The 16,799-nt window shown below is 36.9% G+C and overlaps 1 protein-coding gene across 4 annotated transcripts in view; it reads right to left on the bottom strand.

Annotated features, from left to right (window-relative positions):
* Positions 1-16,799, bottom strand: part of STK31 (serine/threonine kinase 31) — a 129,782-nt gene that overhangs the window by 62,182 nt on the left and 50,801 nt on the right. For all 4 annotated transcript variants that reach the window (XM_016945556.4, XM_527691.9, XM_054687438.2 and 1 more), the window contains exons 10-13: positions 15,561-15,720; positions 7,243-7,365; positions 1,022-1,201; positions 439-555 (exon numbers count right to left, since the gene is read on the bottom strand). In XM_016945556.4, coding sequence (XP_016801045.3) covers positions 439-555; positions 1,022-1,201; positions 7,243-7,365; positions 15,561-15,720 — 580 coding nt within the window. The remainder of the gene's footprint in view (positions 1-438; positions 556-1,021; positions 1,202-7,242; positions 7,366-15,560; positions 15,721-16,799) is intronic.

Below are 16,799 nucleotides of genomic sequence, written 5' to 3'. Positions count from 1 at the left end.
AATATACACAATGGAGAAAGAAAGAGGATGACCACTCCATCTTGTGTGTCAACTTTCAGAGCTCTCTCAGATTTTAAGTTTTCACAAACTCTAAGGAGTCTCTTCTTATAGTCATTTGGTATGACACATTCAAGAATCAAAAAATATAGACAAGATTGTCCACTCAAATTAAGAGCAGTTTTCTTAGAATTAAACAGATTTTTTATGTGAAATGTCCTATTAAAACAAAAATGTCACCTAAGAATAAGACTTTGCATGGTGTCTGGATTAGAACTAGACATTGTTACTCTTTCAACAAGCCTATTAGAAGAAAGCTAAGATCAGTCTTAATACTTTCTAACTAGCAAGAAAAACTCTATTATTGGTTAATACTTTCTAACCATGAAAGGAAACCACACTGCTTCAAAGGAGGCAATAATAAAGAATATCGATACTCACAACCAGAGCTATCTCCAGCTCTTTGCAGACACTTGACTCAGTCTTCTCTAGGATTTCATCAATATTATCCATTGCGTCTTCTGAAATCAGTGATCCTTCCACAGATAGGTCAAAAACCTCATTTGCAAAAATAAACACATGAAATATCTCATTTAATTCAATCAGCATTCATCGTGCCTTAATACCTGAAGCAGAGTATTAAGCTATACCCTGGGCAATGTAAAAGAACTAGGAATGCAGGAAAAAAAAAGTGCCTACCCTCATAAAATTTATGCACTGAAAGGAAAAGGTACATACACATAGCATACTGTAAGAAAATAAATAAATGGTTAAAAGAGGAAAGAGGACAATCCTTAGGAAAAGTTGAGAAAAAGGAGGAACAAGACCGATATGATTTTTTTGAGACTAATAAAAGGAGCAATCTGACTAAAAGCTAATAAAGAACCTTGAGTGGTAAGGTGGCAATTTTAAATCTGATACATAGTAGGTAGATGATGTCAGCTCTTGAACAAAGCGCGTGATTTTTAAAATATATATTCCCTGGTTTATGCTACAAACACAACCGGGCAGGAGCTTTTATTACCTTTAAGGTTCTTTGGAACCATGCTACAAGACGGTGCAGAGAAGCGTCTGTTTCACTTCTAACATCGGTGAACTCCTCTCTTTTATCACACTTCCAGTCATAAAATTTTTTAAGTATTTCATCAGAATTTGCTCCTTCTTTGGCTTGTCCATACACTGCTTCTAAAGAGACTGACAAATCCTGCAGAGAGATATACTTCTGTTTATTAAAGTTTATTAACTAATTCAGGATTCAAGCACTGTGTTAGGATCTAAGGGGTAGAAAAGCAGTATGCTGAACCCCCATTCTTGAGAATTTCATAAATACAACTTAGAATCATCAGATAGAGATGAAAACACAAAACTACCTAGAAGGTGGTTTATTTGGACCCTAACAGTAAAGTTTATTAAGTGAATTAGTTACAAATAGAAAGCTTTATATCCTTATGGTTTTTAATTAAGTAGACATTACCCTGTTTTCCCTAACTTTTTGTATAAATTTATTAAGTACAAGAGTAATTTCGCTACATGGATATATTGTGTAGTGGTAAAGTCTGGGCTTTAGTGTATCTATCATCCAAATGTAGATTGAACCCATTAAGTAATTTCTCAACATCCACCACCCTCCACCCCTAATCACCCTTCTGAGTCTCCATTATCTATCATAAGGATCACTACTGTTTGTCCTGGCATGAAAGTTTCTAAGACCGATTGCCAAATAAAAATAAACTACACACTAAAATATACAAATAATTCTAATTAAGTAAAGACATTAAACATATATATGGACAATCATGCATCACTTAACAACACGGATATCTTCTAAGAAATGCATCGTGAGGCAATTTCATCATTATGCAAACATCATGGAGTGTACTGATGCAAACCTAGATGGTATAAATTTACTACACAACCAAACTACATGCTATAGCCTACTGCTCCTAGATATAGCATGTTACTGTGCTGAATAATGTAAGCAATTGTAACAATGATTGCCTATGTAAACACAGAAAAGGTACAGTTAAGTACTATAATTTTATGGCACCACCACCATATATGCAGTCCATCACTGACCAAACCATGCAGCCCTTGACTGTACTTAAAGGCATTTTTTTAATGAATTGGCCTGGCTGGGTTTGTCGGGGCAGGTGCACAAAAAAAAAATAACAGTAACAATAAAAATTTTTAATGTAATAAAGAATTGGAAAAGACAAGATAGGCACAGCCTGCTAGCTCTCTCCAGAAATCAAACCCTAGAAATTTTACAGAGATAAGAAAAAAGCTTAAGAGATCTCAGAAGTTTTTAATCACAAAACTCTGAGAAATCTTAGGCAGAGGATGGTTGGTGTTTAGCACTGAATTAACAAAGTCCCTACAAGTGAAAGAAGGACTGTGTCACAGCATAGAATTACCTGTGGGAAAAGAAAACTTTTTTCATAGGCTCTTCTCTCTCCCTCACATCAGAAAGAAAAACAGCAGCACCATCAAGAGGCAATAGGTTTATGCAAGTACAGCACAAGAACACAGATGAGGCAAAAATTGATAACCAATATAGAAGAGCTGGCCAGCCCCTGACCATTCTCTTTCCTTCACTTCTCCCCGAATATCTGGCAGCATTTACATCTAAGGGTGGTAGTGCCTGGAAAGGAGCAGTAGCTGAGGCAGAGGGAATAGAGGTTTGCTGAGGAGTAGGACAGACCACCCAGGAGAGAAGCAAAGAGGAAGTAGATAATCCCTGATGGCAACATCAGAAGCTCTAGACCCTTAAAAATAACCCCATTCTATTCCCTAAACCTATCCAAAGTCTTAAAAGTTGTGGTCCAGACTTTCACTCTTCCCTAGGCCCTTCATATAACTACACAACAGCAAAGAACGAAGGTAGCTTATAGTTCCAAGGGAATATGAGATCTTGAGGAGAGATAAGAAGAGGATAAAATGGTGTGAACAGCACAAGCACTCTGAAAGAAGTATAAAAAACTAAGCCACTTTATAAAAAGGAAGCAAAATCAGTGTCAATGGCCCAGATAACAGTAAGAACTCAAAAATAAGCATAATAAATATTCTCAACAAAAGAAAGAATATTGGAAACACAAAAGCCAAGTACTTATAAATAAAAAATAACCAACTGAAGATATTAAATATAAAAGAAATAATCTTTGACATACAAAACGCAATGGATTGGCTAAATGGCAGAAGGGACACAGCTAGAGGATTAATTCATTAGCTACATGGTTAAGTCAAGGATCCCTCCAAAAAGACACCAACAAGATAAAAAGATTTTATTTATTTATTTAGTTTAACCCACCTCCTACATAAGATAAAAAGATTTTAAACAATAGATTAGCCATTAAAATATGTAGATAACAGAAATAGAAGCTGAAATATCTATCAGAAGTCTCAGAATAAGAGAAAAAATTAATGGGGGAGAGAAGTATCTCAATAAATAATTATCAAGTATTACCTACAATTAAAGAAATATATAAAACCTCAGACTGAACTGGCTCAGATTCAGTCAAAACATAAACATATTCTGGTGCAACTTAAGAACAAAGTCAAGAGAAAATTTTAAAACTTCCAGAGGGAAAAAAGATCACAGAAGAACAAAGATTAGACTGATAACAATTATGGAAATAAGAAGGCTGGGCACTTTGGCTCACACCTGTAATCCCAGCACTTTAGGAGGCCAAGAGAGGCGGATCATTCGAGGTCAGAAGTTCGAGACCAGCCCGGCCAACATCGTGAAACCCCATCTCTACTAAAATTAGCCAGGCACAGTGGTGCATGCCTGTAGTCCCAGCTACTCGGGAGGTTGAGGCATGAGAATTGCTTGAACCCAGGAGCCAGAGGTTGCAGTGAGCTGAGATGGCACCACTGCACTCCAGCCTGGGTGAAAGAGCAAGACTCTGTCTCAAATAAATAAAGAAATAAAATTATAGAAATGAAACAATCGATTATTATTGTCAAAGGTGTAAAGGAAACATGGCCTTTGAACTTGCTATTTTATAGTCAGCTAAACAACTATTTGTATTTGAGATTGAAATGAGATATCCTGAAATATCAAATAACTCGCAAAATCAAATACACAAAGATTTCTTTGAAAGCACTCTTAGAGAAAATATTCCAATATACAGAGAAAGCCAAGAGATAAACGACTTATGAAATAAGAATGGAAAAATAACTCTAAAGTCTATTTAACTGAGCTGTCATACACAATATCTATAATAACCTGTGACTAAAGTCCTAGACAATTCTAGACAATTGTGGTTGGTTCACTGGCTGGTTTGGGGAAGAAGGTAGAGAAAGAGAGGAAAGACACCAAAGGCAGATAAGAATGTTCTAAAGTATTAGAAGAGTGGCCGGGCACAGTGGCTCACGCCTGTAATCCCAACACTTTGGGAGGCTGAGGCGGGTGGATGACTTGAGGCCAGGAGTTCAAGACTAGCCTGGCCAACATGATGAAACCCCATCTCTATTAAAAACACAAAAATTAACCAGGCCTGCCTGTAATCCTAGCCACTCATGAGGCTGAGGAAGGAGAATCACTTAAACCCAGGAGGCAGAAGTTGCAGTGAGCCAAGACTGTGCCACTGCACTCCAACCTGGGTAACAGAGTGAGACTCCATCTCAAAAAAAAAAAAAAAAAAGTATAAGAGGTGTAAGTTAGAAAAGGAGAGAAAAAGAAACGATGATAAACAGAAATAAGTTTTAATAAAACAGTAATTATAAATATGTAAATTAAGTTACCAACAAAAAAGATATACGTTGGGTGCTTTCAAAAATTAAATCCATTAGTGTGTTATCAAGAGGGCATTTCAAAATGTGAATAGAAAAGGTTAAAAATAAAGGGAGAAGCCAGGTGCGGTGGCTCACACCTGTAATTCTAGCACTTTGGAGGCCAAGGTGGATAGACTGCCTGAGCTCAGGAGTTCGAGCCCACCCTGGGCAACATCGTGAAACCCATCTCTACTAAAATACAAAAAATTAGACAGGCATGGTGGTGTGTGCCTGTAATCCCAGCTACTCAGGAGGCTGAGGCAGGAGAATCGCTTGAACCCGGGAGGCAGAGGTTGCAGTGAGTGGAGATCGGCCACTGCACTACAGAGCGAGACTCCATCTCAAGAAAAATAAAAATAAATAAAATAAAAATAGAAAAAAAGAAAAGATGTTGCAGTGTTAACCAAAAAGAAAGGTGGGATATGAACTTAAAAGGCAAACAAAAAAATTTTTATTTTATTTTTTAAAATCTAAGTGAAAAAATAAGATTACATAGTAGTTAAAAAGAAAACATTTTTATTATTATTTTTGACTTTTAGTTTAGGTTTGGAGGTACATGTGAAGGTCTGTTACATAGGTAAACATGTGTCATGGGGGGGATACACATTTTTAAATACATTACAATCATGAATACCTTAACACCCAACAATGTGGCGCTGAAATACTTTGAACAAGAACCAAAAGAACAATAGGGACAAATAGGGACAAACCTATCTATTTCAGATATATGTAACAAAAATATCTCAAAGACTGATATACTGAACCAACCAAAACCTAAGCAAGTTTTAGATATATCTAAAACTGTACACCAAGAAAACCGAGAATACAATTTCTTTTTGAACTTAAGAAGACCAGTCACAAAAAATCAAACATGTATTGTACACCACAAAAGAAGTCTAAATAAAATGCTGAGGAAATCAGAAATCAAGAACTTTAATTTATTTGACCTTCATTATAGAAATATCTTTCTTGGATACTTGAAAAATATAAACTATTTCTCAGCAAAATAAAGAGAAGTTTAAAGAATATTTTGGTGACCTGAGGGAATACTAGAAGTGGAGACAAGCCAGTTAAGGCAAAAAGTCTTCTAGCATTGAACTTTTAAAAGAAAAGAGGTTTAAAGATGATCTTAATTACAGAACCTTAACCTACATTTACTAACAGTGAGAAGAAATAAACCTTTAAGGGATAAAGTAGAAGTTGCATTGTGGAAAGCTAAATTCTTACTATATTACTGCCCTTTTATATGCAAGGCTTACTTCAACATTCTGGAAGAACTTATACTATTTATGCAATTCCAATTAAGAAAATGTTTCAAACCAGGGCTCCAATGGTTCTTAAGCCATGTGGCGCATCATCAAAACTACATCTTCATCCAGCAGGACAGAAAGAAAGAATGCCCAGATGTCCCTGAATATATTCTTCTCCAAATTTCTAGCAAGCTTATTCCCTGCAGTCCACAACAAGATCGATATTAGCTACTGGTCAGCTTAGTACTAGGGTAACTGACCAAAGCAATAAAAATTCAAAGATACATAAAAGGTAAAAGGACTAGAAGAGAAAAGATTAAAGAGTTATTGTTTTCAAATGAAAACATTTGAAAATGAAATGAAAACATTTGAAAATGAAAACATTTCAAATGAAAACATTTGAAAACACAGAAAGCACAGAGTATCAACAGACAAATCAGAACTAAAAGAGAGATCAGCAGAGTTATCAGAGAAACACCAGTACGTAAAAATGAACAGTATTCCTCTATTCAATCAAAACTAGGAAATGACAAGATAATATTCATAAAAGCAATCAAAAGCATAAATAAATAAAAGTTAAATGAAGAAAAAAGCATGAGGACTTACAGAGAAAAATTTTAAACAATATTAAAGGACAAAAAAAGATCTGAATAAGTAGAGAGAAACACTATTATTAGGTGAAATTACTTAACACTGTCATGTTCATTCACCCCGAATTAAAGTCATTCCTGAGCTGGCAAGACAGAGCTGAAGACAAGAGTCCACCATATCATATAGCTATATCTACTACAGTACTCTAGCCTCTGATCACATCAGGGAGAAAGTTCCCTGGTCATGGAGCCTAAAAACCCTATAATTTATGGATCAGAGTTGATCCCTTCTCCCTGTAACATGTGGTCCTACTACATTTTCTGCTAGAATGCAATGGACGATAGGGACCCACATACCTGCTACTGCTCCTGTCTCCATTAATTTCCCCAGTGAATACTGGAGTCCCTAGCCATTTTACCTTGTTTGCAAGATAGATATGCATATAAACATAGCCACAAAATATATTAATATAAACTTTTAATCCCATTAAAAAGAAATCAGAATTCAGGAAACAGGAAAAACTTTTGCAACCATCACAGAACAATCTAAAGCCTTAAGGTAAATGCTAATTTCACTTCTTAAATAAACTTAGAATTTAACGTATATTTAATATATTTTTAATTCCAACCTGCAATGTTTTTAAGCGTTTATTAAGAGATGACTCATCAACTTCCAGAATAAAATCTTCTACTGACATGTACAGCTTCTGCTGCATTTCATTTCTTTGGGCAATCAAAATATTCCCTTCACTCTGGAGGAAGAAAAAAAGAATAACCATCATTAATACATCAGGTCTTTTCTGCATATGACCTATATGAAAAAAAGTGATCTCCAAAATTAACTTTATATTCTCCAAACATAATAGCATTTAGGACATTTCTCTCCTTAGATCAACAAAATGACAAAAAAACTTCCTTTCTCTTAATTAAAAATAAAATATTTAAGTTCAACAACTCTGATCTAATTTTTATTTTTCCCATTATTTCTGCAACAATGAAATTTTTGTTTTTCTTACAGAAAATTATATAAGTTCCTACTAATTACATATGGCCTCTTTTCTATTCCCATCCCATTCTCAACTCCTTCAGCTACTCATCCTTCAAGATACACTTAAACACCAGGATAAATCCTCCAATTTGTCCAACAGGCTGTGTTTGGAAATACATATGTGAAAGATATCCAAGAACTCTATGCATTTTCTTTATTATAGCACTTACCATACTGTATTAAAACTATATATTAATATATCCATCCCGTACCCAAGAAAGAAAGAAAGGATGATTTCTTTGAAAAATTTTTATCTCGGGGTGGAGGGAGGGGGGAGGGATAGCATTAGGAGATATACCTAATGGTAAATGACGAGTTAATGGGTGCAGCACACCAGCATGGCACATGTATACATATGTAACTAACCTGCACATTGTGCACATGTACCCTAAAAGTAAAATAATAATAAAATAAAATAAAAAAGTTTTTATCTCTATTACCTATAACAGTGTCTGGCACATACACTTAAAATCCTGAATTTTAGGATATTTTTTCTTGCATAAGCTCAACCAGATTATTTTAAAACTATAAATAAAACTATAAAATATATTATAAAACTATAAAAGCCTGAATTTTAGGATATTTTTTCTTGCATAAGCTCAAGCAGATTATTTTAAAACTATAAATAAAAAAGAAAAGACCTCAAGTAAAGCCTACTGTTTTCATCATTTAAAAAAAAAAACATCTGGGCACGGTGGCCCTCGCCTGTAATCCCAGCACTTTGGGAGGCCGAGGCAGGCGGATCATGAGGTCAGGAGATCGAGACCACGGTGAAACCCCATCTCTACTAAAAATACAAAAAATCAGCTGGGCAGAGTGGCAGGCGCCTGTAGTCCCAGCAACTCGGGAGGCTGAGGCAGCAGAATGGTGTGAACCCGGAAGGCAGAACTTGCAGTGAGCCGAGATCACACCACTGCACTCCGGCCTGGGCGACAGAGCGAGACTCCGTCTCAAAAAAAAAAAAAAAAAAAGCATATGGCCACATGGCAATCAAGTTAAACAACTATGCAAAATACCTGAATAAAAGTTAACAATTCTAAACCAAAATAAGTACAATAAGGGAAATAAAATGACGATTTCATTTGAGTGGCTATTATGATTATACATTTAGCCAATAATCTACACTTCCATCTATCAAGTAAACTTTAAGTCCGGAAACACAAGCAGTAGTAGAAAAAAAAAAATTCTGCTTTCAAAAAAAGTCACATCTGTACTCATAGGATACTAAGTGCTAAAGCTCCATCCTGAATACTTTCACTATGCTCAAACCACAAAAACAAATAAGGCAGGTTTTTTTACATCTTTTCATCTTATATGAAAATACATTAAGAAGTATTTTAATATCAATAGTGTGGTTTAAATGGAGAAACAATAGGCTTTGCTGTCAGACATGTCTGGGTTCAAGTTCCATATTAACATTTAGAACTAGGGTATGGGCATGGTGGCTAACACTTGCAATCCCAGGACTTTGGGAGGCCAAGGCAGGAGAATTACTTGAGCCAAGGAGTTCAAAACCTGTCTGGACAACATGGTAAAACCCCATCACTATAAAAAGTACAAAAAAATTAGCCAGGCATGGTTGGTAGTACACGCCTGTAGTCCTAGCTACTTGGGAAGCTGAAGTGGAGAATCTCTTGTGCCCTGGAGGTTGAGGCTGCAGTGAGCTGTGATCGTGCCACTGCACTCCAGCCTGGGTGACAGAGTGAGACAATACCTCCAAAAAAAGAGTAGTTTTTTAATTTTAAAAAATTACAACTAGGTAATCTTGAACAATTTCCTTACCCTTGTAAGCCTGTTTCCTCACTTATAAAATGGGAGCAAATATGCCCATTTTAAAAGTTAATGTAAGAAAATGTTTATAAACACACTGCCTGTGTTTCATAGAAATTAAAAAATTAGTCATTCTGCTGTCATCTTCTTTCTCCCATAATCAGAAGTGATCAGTTAAAATCTAATACATAAAATAACCAAAATCAAATCCCTTCTCCAAACTAAACATTCCTGGCATTTTCAAAAGCCTAGTTATCCTGCTCATACTTCTCATTCAGAGCCAGTCAGGCTGCCAACTGATCAACCTAGGTATGACTAGGGAGTAAGATTTACAGGGTATAATCCACAGAGGCAGAAACCACAAATATTTAAGATGGAACAAGTCCAAACACAACAAGTATAGAGCTCACAGGTGCTAGGGAAAGTTACGGTGGTTGTAGGGAATGGTTTACAAGAAAAACAGGAAGTTCTGTTCAGCCCAATACAATAAATTAAAGAAAACTGCAACAGGAAATAAATATACTTGTACCTAAGCTAAAAAAGAATTTATGTGAAATATTTCATTTTCATACCCCTACTCACACACACAAACAACTACCTCCCAACAATAGGTGACTCAGACACTAATTAATAGTAAGGCAGAGTCTTATATGCATAAAACACACCACTCAGACCAGAAAAGATCCACATTAGCATGTATGAAAGCCACTCTGGTTTACAAGCCTAATGTCCCTCAAAAGCCAGTATCTCTTATAACAACTCCATAGGTATAGCTTCCAGGGTCCCTCAAGGGGCATGTTTAGTTACAAGAGTCCACATCAAGTATTTGTAGTTTGTAGTTCCTCCCAGTACAGATGCAATTTGACAATCATAAGTTATACTTACCATAAATAATGTTGCCTAGTAACACAGTTGAAATATTTTATCACATTACGAAGGGAACAAAGAGAGGGAGTTAACCAAAGGTAAAGTTTTCATGCAAAAAGGGAAAAGATTTTGCTACCCCTGATCCACAATCACCAGTTGTCTATTACACCTTTCTTACAAGGCTATAAATGAAGGAAATTATTAATATGAAGATACTGTAAAAGTTAAAGGTTTTACACAAATTATCATTACAATATCTCCAGTTCCTTTTCTTTCTAGAAAGATAACATTTCCTGAGTTCTAATTTGATTACACTGTGATCTGAGAGACTGTTTGTTATGATTTCAGTTCTTTTGCATTTGCTGAAGAGTGTTTTACTTCCAATTATGTGGTCAATTTTAGAATAAGTGCCATGTGGCACTGAGAAGAATGTATATTCAGTTGATTTGGGGTAGAGAGTTCTGCAGACGTCTATCAGGTCCACTTGATAGAGAGCTAAGTTCAAGTCCTGAATATCCTTGTTAATTTTGTCTCGTTGATCTAATACTGACAGTGGGGTGTTAAAGTCTCCCATTATTATTGTGTGGGAATCTAAGTCTCTTTGTAGGTCTCTAAGAACTTGTTTTATGAATCTGGGTGCTCCTTGGGTGCATATATATTCAGAATAGTCACCACTTCTTGTTGAACTGTTTCCTTTACCATTACGTAATGCCTTTCTTTGTCTTTTTTTATCTTTGTTGATTTAAAGTCTGTTTTATCAGAGACTAGGACTGCAACCTCTGCTTTCTTTTGCTTTCTATTTGTTTGGTAAATTTCCCTCCATCCCTTTATTTTGAGCCTGTATGTGTTTTTGTGCGGAAGATGGGTCTCCTGAATACAGCACACAGATGAGTCTTGACCACTTAGCTGATTTGCCAGTCTGTGTCTTTTAATTGGGGCATTTGGCCCATTTACATTTAAGGTTAGTATTGCTCACTCAAAACCACACAATGTCATGGAAACTGAACAACTTGCTCCTGAATGGCTCCAGGGTAAATAATGAAATTAAGGCAGAAATCAAGAAGTGCTTTGAAACCAATGAGAACAAAGAGACAATGTACCAGAATCTCCAGGACACAGATAAAGTAGTGTTAAGTAATTTATAGCACTAAATGCCCACATCAGAAAGCTAGAAAGATCTCATATCAACACCTTAACATCACAATTCAAAGAACTAGAAAGGCAAGAGCAAATGAACCCAAAAGCTAGCAGAAGACAAGAAATAAGATCAGAGAAGAATTGAAGGAGACAGAGACACACACACACACAAAAAACACTCCAAAAAAATCAATGAATCTAGGGTCTGGTTTTTTTTAAAAAAGTAACAAAACAGACCACTAGCTAGACTAATAAGAAGAGAGAGAAGAATCAAATAGACTCAACAAAAAATGTTAAAGGGGTATCACCACTGACCCCACAAAAATACCAACTACCACAGAATACTATAAACACCTCTAAACAAATAAACTAGAAAATCTAGAAGAAATGAATAAACTCTTGGATGCCTACACCCTACCAAGACTAAACCAGGAAGTGTGGGGAAAAGAAAGGGAGATCAGACTGTTACTGTGTCAATGCAGAAAGAAGTAGACGTAAGAGACTCCATTTTGTTCTGTATTAAGAAAAATTCTTCTGCCTTGAGATGCTGTTAATCTGCAACCCTACCCCCAACCCTGCGCTCCCTAAGACATGTGCTGTGTCGACTCAAGGTTTAATGGATTTAGGGCTATGCAGGATGTGCTTTGTTAAACAAATGCTTGAAGGCAGTATGCTTGTTAAAAATCATCACCACTCCCTAATCTCAAGTACCCACGGACACAAAACACTGCGGAAGGCCGCAGGGACCTCTGCCTAGGAAAGCCAGGTCTTGTCCAAGGTTTCTCCCCATGTGACAGTCTGAAATACGGCCTCGTGGGAAGGGAAAGACCTGACCGTCCCCCAGCCCGACACCCATAAAGGGTCTGTGCTGAGGAGGATTAGTAAAAGAGGAAGGCCTCTTTGCAGCTGAGATAAGAGGAAGGCATCTGTCTCCTGCTCATCCCTGGGCAATGGAATGTCTCGGTGTAAAACCCGATTGTATGTTCCATCTACTGAGACAGGAGAAAACCACCTTAAGGCTGGAGGTGAGACATGCTGACGGCAATACTACTCTTTAATGCACCAGATATGTTTATGTATGTGCACATCAAAGCACAGCACATTTTCTAACCTTGTTTATGACACAGAGACATTTGTTCGCATGTTTTCCTGCTGACTCTCTCCCCACTATTACCCTATTGTCCTGCCACATCCCCCTCTCCGAGATGGTAGAGATAATGATCAATAAATACTGAGGGAACTCAGAGACCTTTGCCAGTGCGGGTCCTCCATATGCTGAGCGCCGGTCCCTTGGGCCCACTTTTCTTTCTCTATACTTTGTCTCTGTGTCTCTTTCTTTTCTCAAGTCTCTCGTTCCACCTGACGAGAAACGCCCACAGGTGTGCAGGGGCTGGCCACCCCTTCTGGAAGAAGCTGAATCCCTGAATAGACTAATAACAAAAACTCTGAAATTGAGGTAGTAATTAACAGCCTACCGACCAAAAAATGCCCAGGACCAGACAGATTCACAGCCGAATTCTACCAGAAACACAAAGAACAGCTGATACCATTCCTTTTGAAACTATTCCCAACAACTGAAAAGGACGGACTCCTCCCTAACTCATTTTATGAAGCCAGCATTATCCTGATACCCAAACCGGGAAAAGACACAACAAAAAAAGAAAACTTCAGGCCAATATCCCTGATGAACATCGATGCGAAAATCCTCAATAAAATACTGACAAACCGAATCCCGCAGCACATCAAAAAACTTACCCACCACGATCAAGTCCACTTCATCCCTGGGACGCAAGGCTGGTTCAACATAGGCTAAACAATAAACGTAATCCATCACATAAACAGAACCAACGACAAAAACCACGTGACTATCTCAATAGATGCAGAAAGGGCTTTGATAAAATTCAACATGCCTTCATGTTAAAAACTCTCAGTAAACTAAGTATTGACGGAACATATCTCAAAATAGTAACAGTTATTTATGACAAACCCACAGCCTCAAATTGAATGGGCAAAAGCTGGAAGCATTCCCTTTGAAAACCGGTACAAGACAACGATTCCCTCTCTCACCACTCCTATTCACCACAGTATTGGAAGTTCTCGACAGGGCAATCAGGCAAGAGAAAGAAATAAAGGGTATTCAAATAGGAAGAGAGGAAGACAAGTTGTCTGTTTGCAGACGACATAGAAAACCCCATCGTCTCACCCCAAAAACGTCTTGAACTGATAGGCAACTGCAGCAAAGTCTCAGGATACAAAATAAATGTGCAAAAATCACAAGCATTCCTACACACCAACAAGAGGCAAGCAAAGAGCCAAATCATGAATGAACTCCCATTCACAATTGCTACAAAGAGAATAAAATACCTAGGAATACAGCTAATAAGGGATGTGAAGGACCTCTTCAAGAAGAACTACAAACCACTGCTCAAGGAAATAAGAGAGGACACAAACAAATGGAAAAATATTCCATCCTCATGGATAGGAAGACTCAATATCATGAAAATGGCTATATTGACCAAAAAATTTTATAGAACCAATGCTATTCCCATCAAGCTACCATTGACATTCTTCACAGAATTAGAAAAAACTATTTTAAATTTCATATGGAATCAAAGAAGACCCCATATAGCCAAGATAATCCTAAGCAAAAGGAACAATGCTGGAGGCATGATGCTACCTGACTTCAAACTATACTACAAGGCTACAGTAACCAAAACAGCATGCTACTGGTACCAAAACAGACATATAGACCAATGGAGCAGAACAGAAACCTCAGAAATAACATCACACATCTAAAACCATCTGATCTTCGACAAACCTGACAAAAACAAGCAATTAGGAAAGCATCTCCTATTCAGTAAATGGTGCTGGGAAAACTAGACATATGCAGAAAACTGAAACTGAACCCCTTCCTTACACTTTACACAAAAATTAACTCTAGATGGATTAAAGACTTATATGTAAAACCTAAAACTATAAAAACCCTAGAAGAAAACCCAGGCAATAGCGTTCAGGACATAGGCATGGGCAAAGACTTCTTGACAAAAACAACAAAAGCAAATGCAACAAAAGTCAAAATTGACAAATGGGATCTAATTAAACTAAAGAGCTTCTGCACAGCAAAAGAAACTATCATCAGAGTGAACAGGCAACCTGTTCTCCTTAACAGGAGAAAATTTTTGCAATCTACCCATCTGACAAAGATCTAATATCCAGAATCTACAAAGAACTTAAACATATTTACAGGAAAAAGACAACCCCATCAAAAAGTGGGCAAAGGATATGAAGAGGCACTTCTCAAAAGAAGACATTTATGCGGCCAACAAACATATGAAAAAAAGCTCAACATCACTAATCATCAGAGAAATGCAAATCAAAACCACAAGAGGATACCATCTCATACCAGTTAGAATGATGATCATTAAAGTCAGGAAACAATAGATGCTGGAGAGGATGTGGAGAAACAGGAACACTTTCACAGTGTTGGTGGGAACGTAAATTAGTTCAACCATTGTGGAAGACGATACGGCGATTCCTCAAGGATCTAGAACCAGAAATACCATTTGACCCAGCAATACCATTACTGGGTATATACCCAAAGGAATATAAATCATTCTACTATAAAGACACATGCACACGTATGTTTACTGCAGCACTGTTCACAATGGCAAAGACTTGGAACCAACCCAAATGCCCATCAACGATAGACTGGATAAAGAAAATGTGGTACATATACACCATGGAATACTATGCAGCCATAAAAAGGCACGAGTTTATGTCCTTTGCAACGACATGGATGAAGCTGGAAGCCATCATCTTCGGCAAACTAACACAAGAATAGAAAACCAAACACTACATGTTCTCACTCATAAGTGGGAGTTGAACATTGAGAACACATGGACACAGAGAGGGGAACAATACACACCAGGGCTCGTTAGGAAATGGGGGGGTGAGGGAGGGAATTTAGAGGACAGGTGCAGCAAACTACCACGGCGTATGTATACCTATGTAACAAATCTGCACATTCTGCACATGTATCCTGTTATTTTTTTTAGAAGAAATTAAAAAAACACTTCCTTATGTTCAACAGATAAAAACCACAATAGAGAAAAATTCCCAACTCACCACATATTCACAAGTTTTAATATTCTCCTGAGCCAGACTGTATTCTGCCCATATTATCTCTAATCCATTCAAAGAAGCTGGAGTAGTAAAGCACCCTTCATCCAACACTTGTATAGCATCTGAAAGGTCTTTTCCGAAACGGACACTGATGTCGACATGCCTATTTTTAAAAACATCAAAAAGAAAAAGATCAATAAATTAGAAAGCTGGTGTGAGAAAAAGTTACACTTAATAGTAATGGTCTAAAAGTTATTGTTTACAGCACTGGCTTTGAAGGGGTACCTTTTAAAACTTTATATAAAATCATGCATAACTTATTTTTTTCAGTCCACATATTTTTATGCAGACATGCATAATTTAATATAAACTTTTAATTAAAAAACATCTGTGGATATACTAATTTCATGACATAAAAAATATGAAAAAATTAAAAATTTTTTAAACTATAAAAAAGGCAACTTCGAAAGTCTGCAGAATTTGAAATGGTATCAAATGAACCTTCAATTTTTGGTCTACAGATAATTTACAATGTCTAAGAGAAAAGACATATAAGAAACCCATTGTATCATAGGCTAATTGATCTAAACAAGAGTTAAGTTCCTATGGCATATTTTTAGTCACAAAAACAGCACTTCCAAATAAAGACCCAAAACATTTCTAATATTAAACACTAAAATATACGTGTCCTATACACACATTTAAGAAAAAGCAATAAAAACAACAAAGATAATTATTTACCCAAACTTTGGTGAATGAGTGGGTGACAGTAGGGTTAAATCAAGGAATAAATGTTTGCAAGCGAAAATTCTAAGAAGCGCCCCCTACCACCACAGGTTCAAAAACAAACAATAACAAACGTAGTGGGCTCGCTGAATGCTTTCATGTCACATCGCTTATTGCAAAGGCATCTGTATGATTCTTGCATACTTCACAAATTTTTATTTTATGATAATCTGTATATACTCATTCACTCATTCATTTTCCAACCCGCTTATTCCAATCCAGGGGTTGCAGGTGGCCACAGCTATCTCAGCAGCTCAGAGCATTAAGGTAGGAACCAATCCTGGACATGACACCCTTGCATTGCAGGGCACATTCACCCTCATCCACACTCACTCATACTGGGACAATACAGACACACCAATTCACCTAAGTGGGATGTGAGAGGAAACCACAGTATTCCAAGAAAACCACCCAAATATGGAAAGAATGTGCAAACTCCACACAGACAGTGGGACT

The sequence above is a fragment of the Pan troglodytes genome, chromosome 6, assembly GCF_028858775.2.
Source record: "Pan troglodytes isolate AG18354 chromosome 6, NHGRI_mPanTro3-v2.0_pri, whole genome shotgun sequence".
Lineage (NCBI taxonomy): Eukaryota > Metazoa > Chordata > Mammalia > Primates > Hominidae > Pan > Pan troglodytes.
Note: the sequence above shows the minus strand (reverse complement) of the source record. Positions and strands in the feature narration are given on the sequence as shown.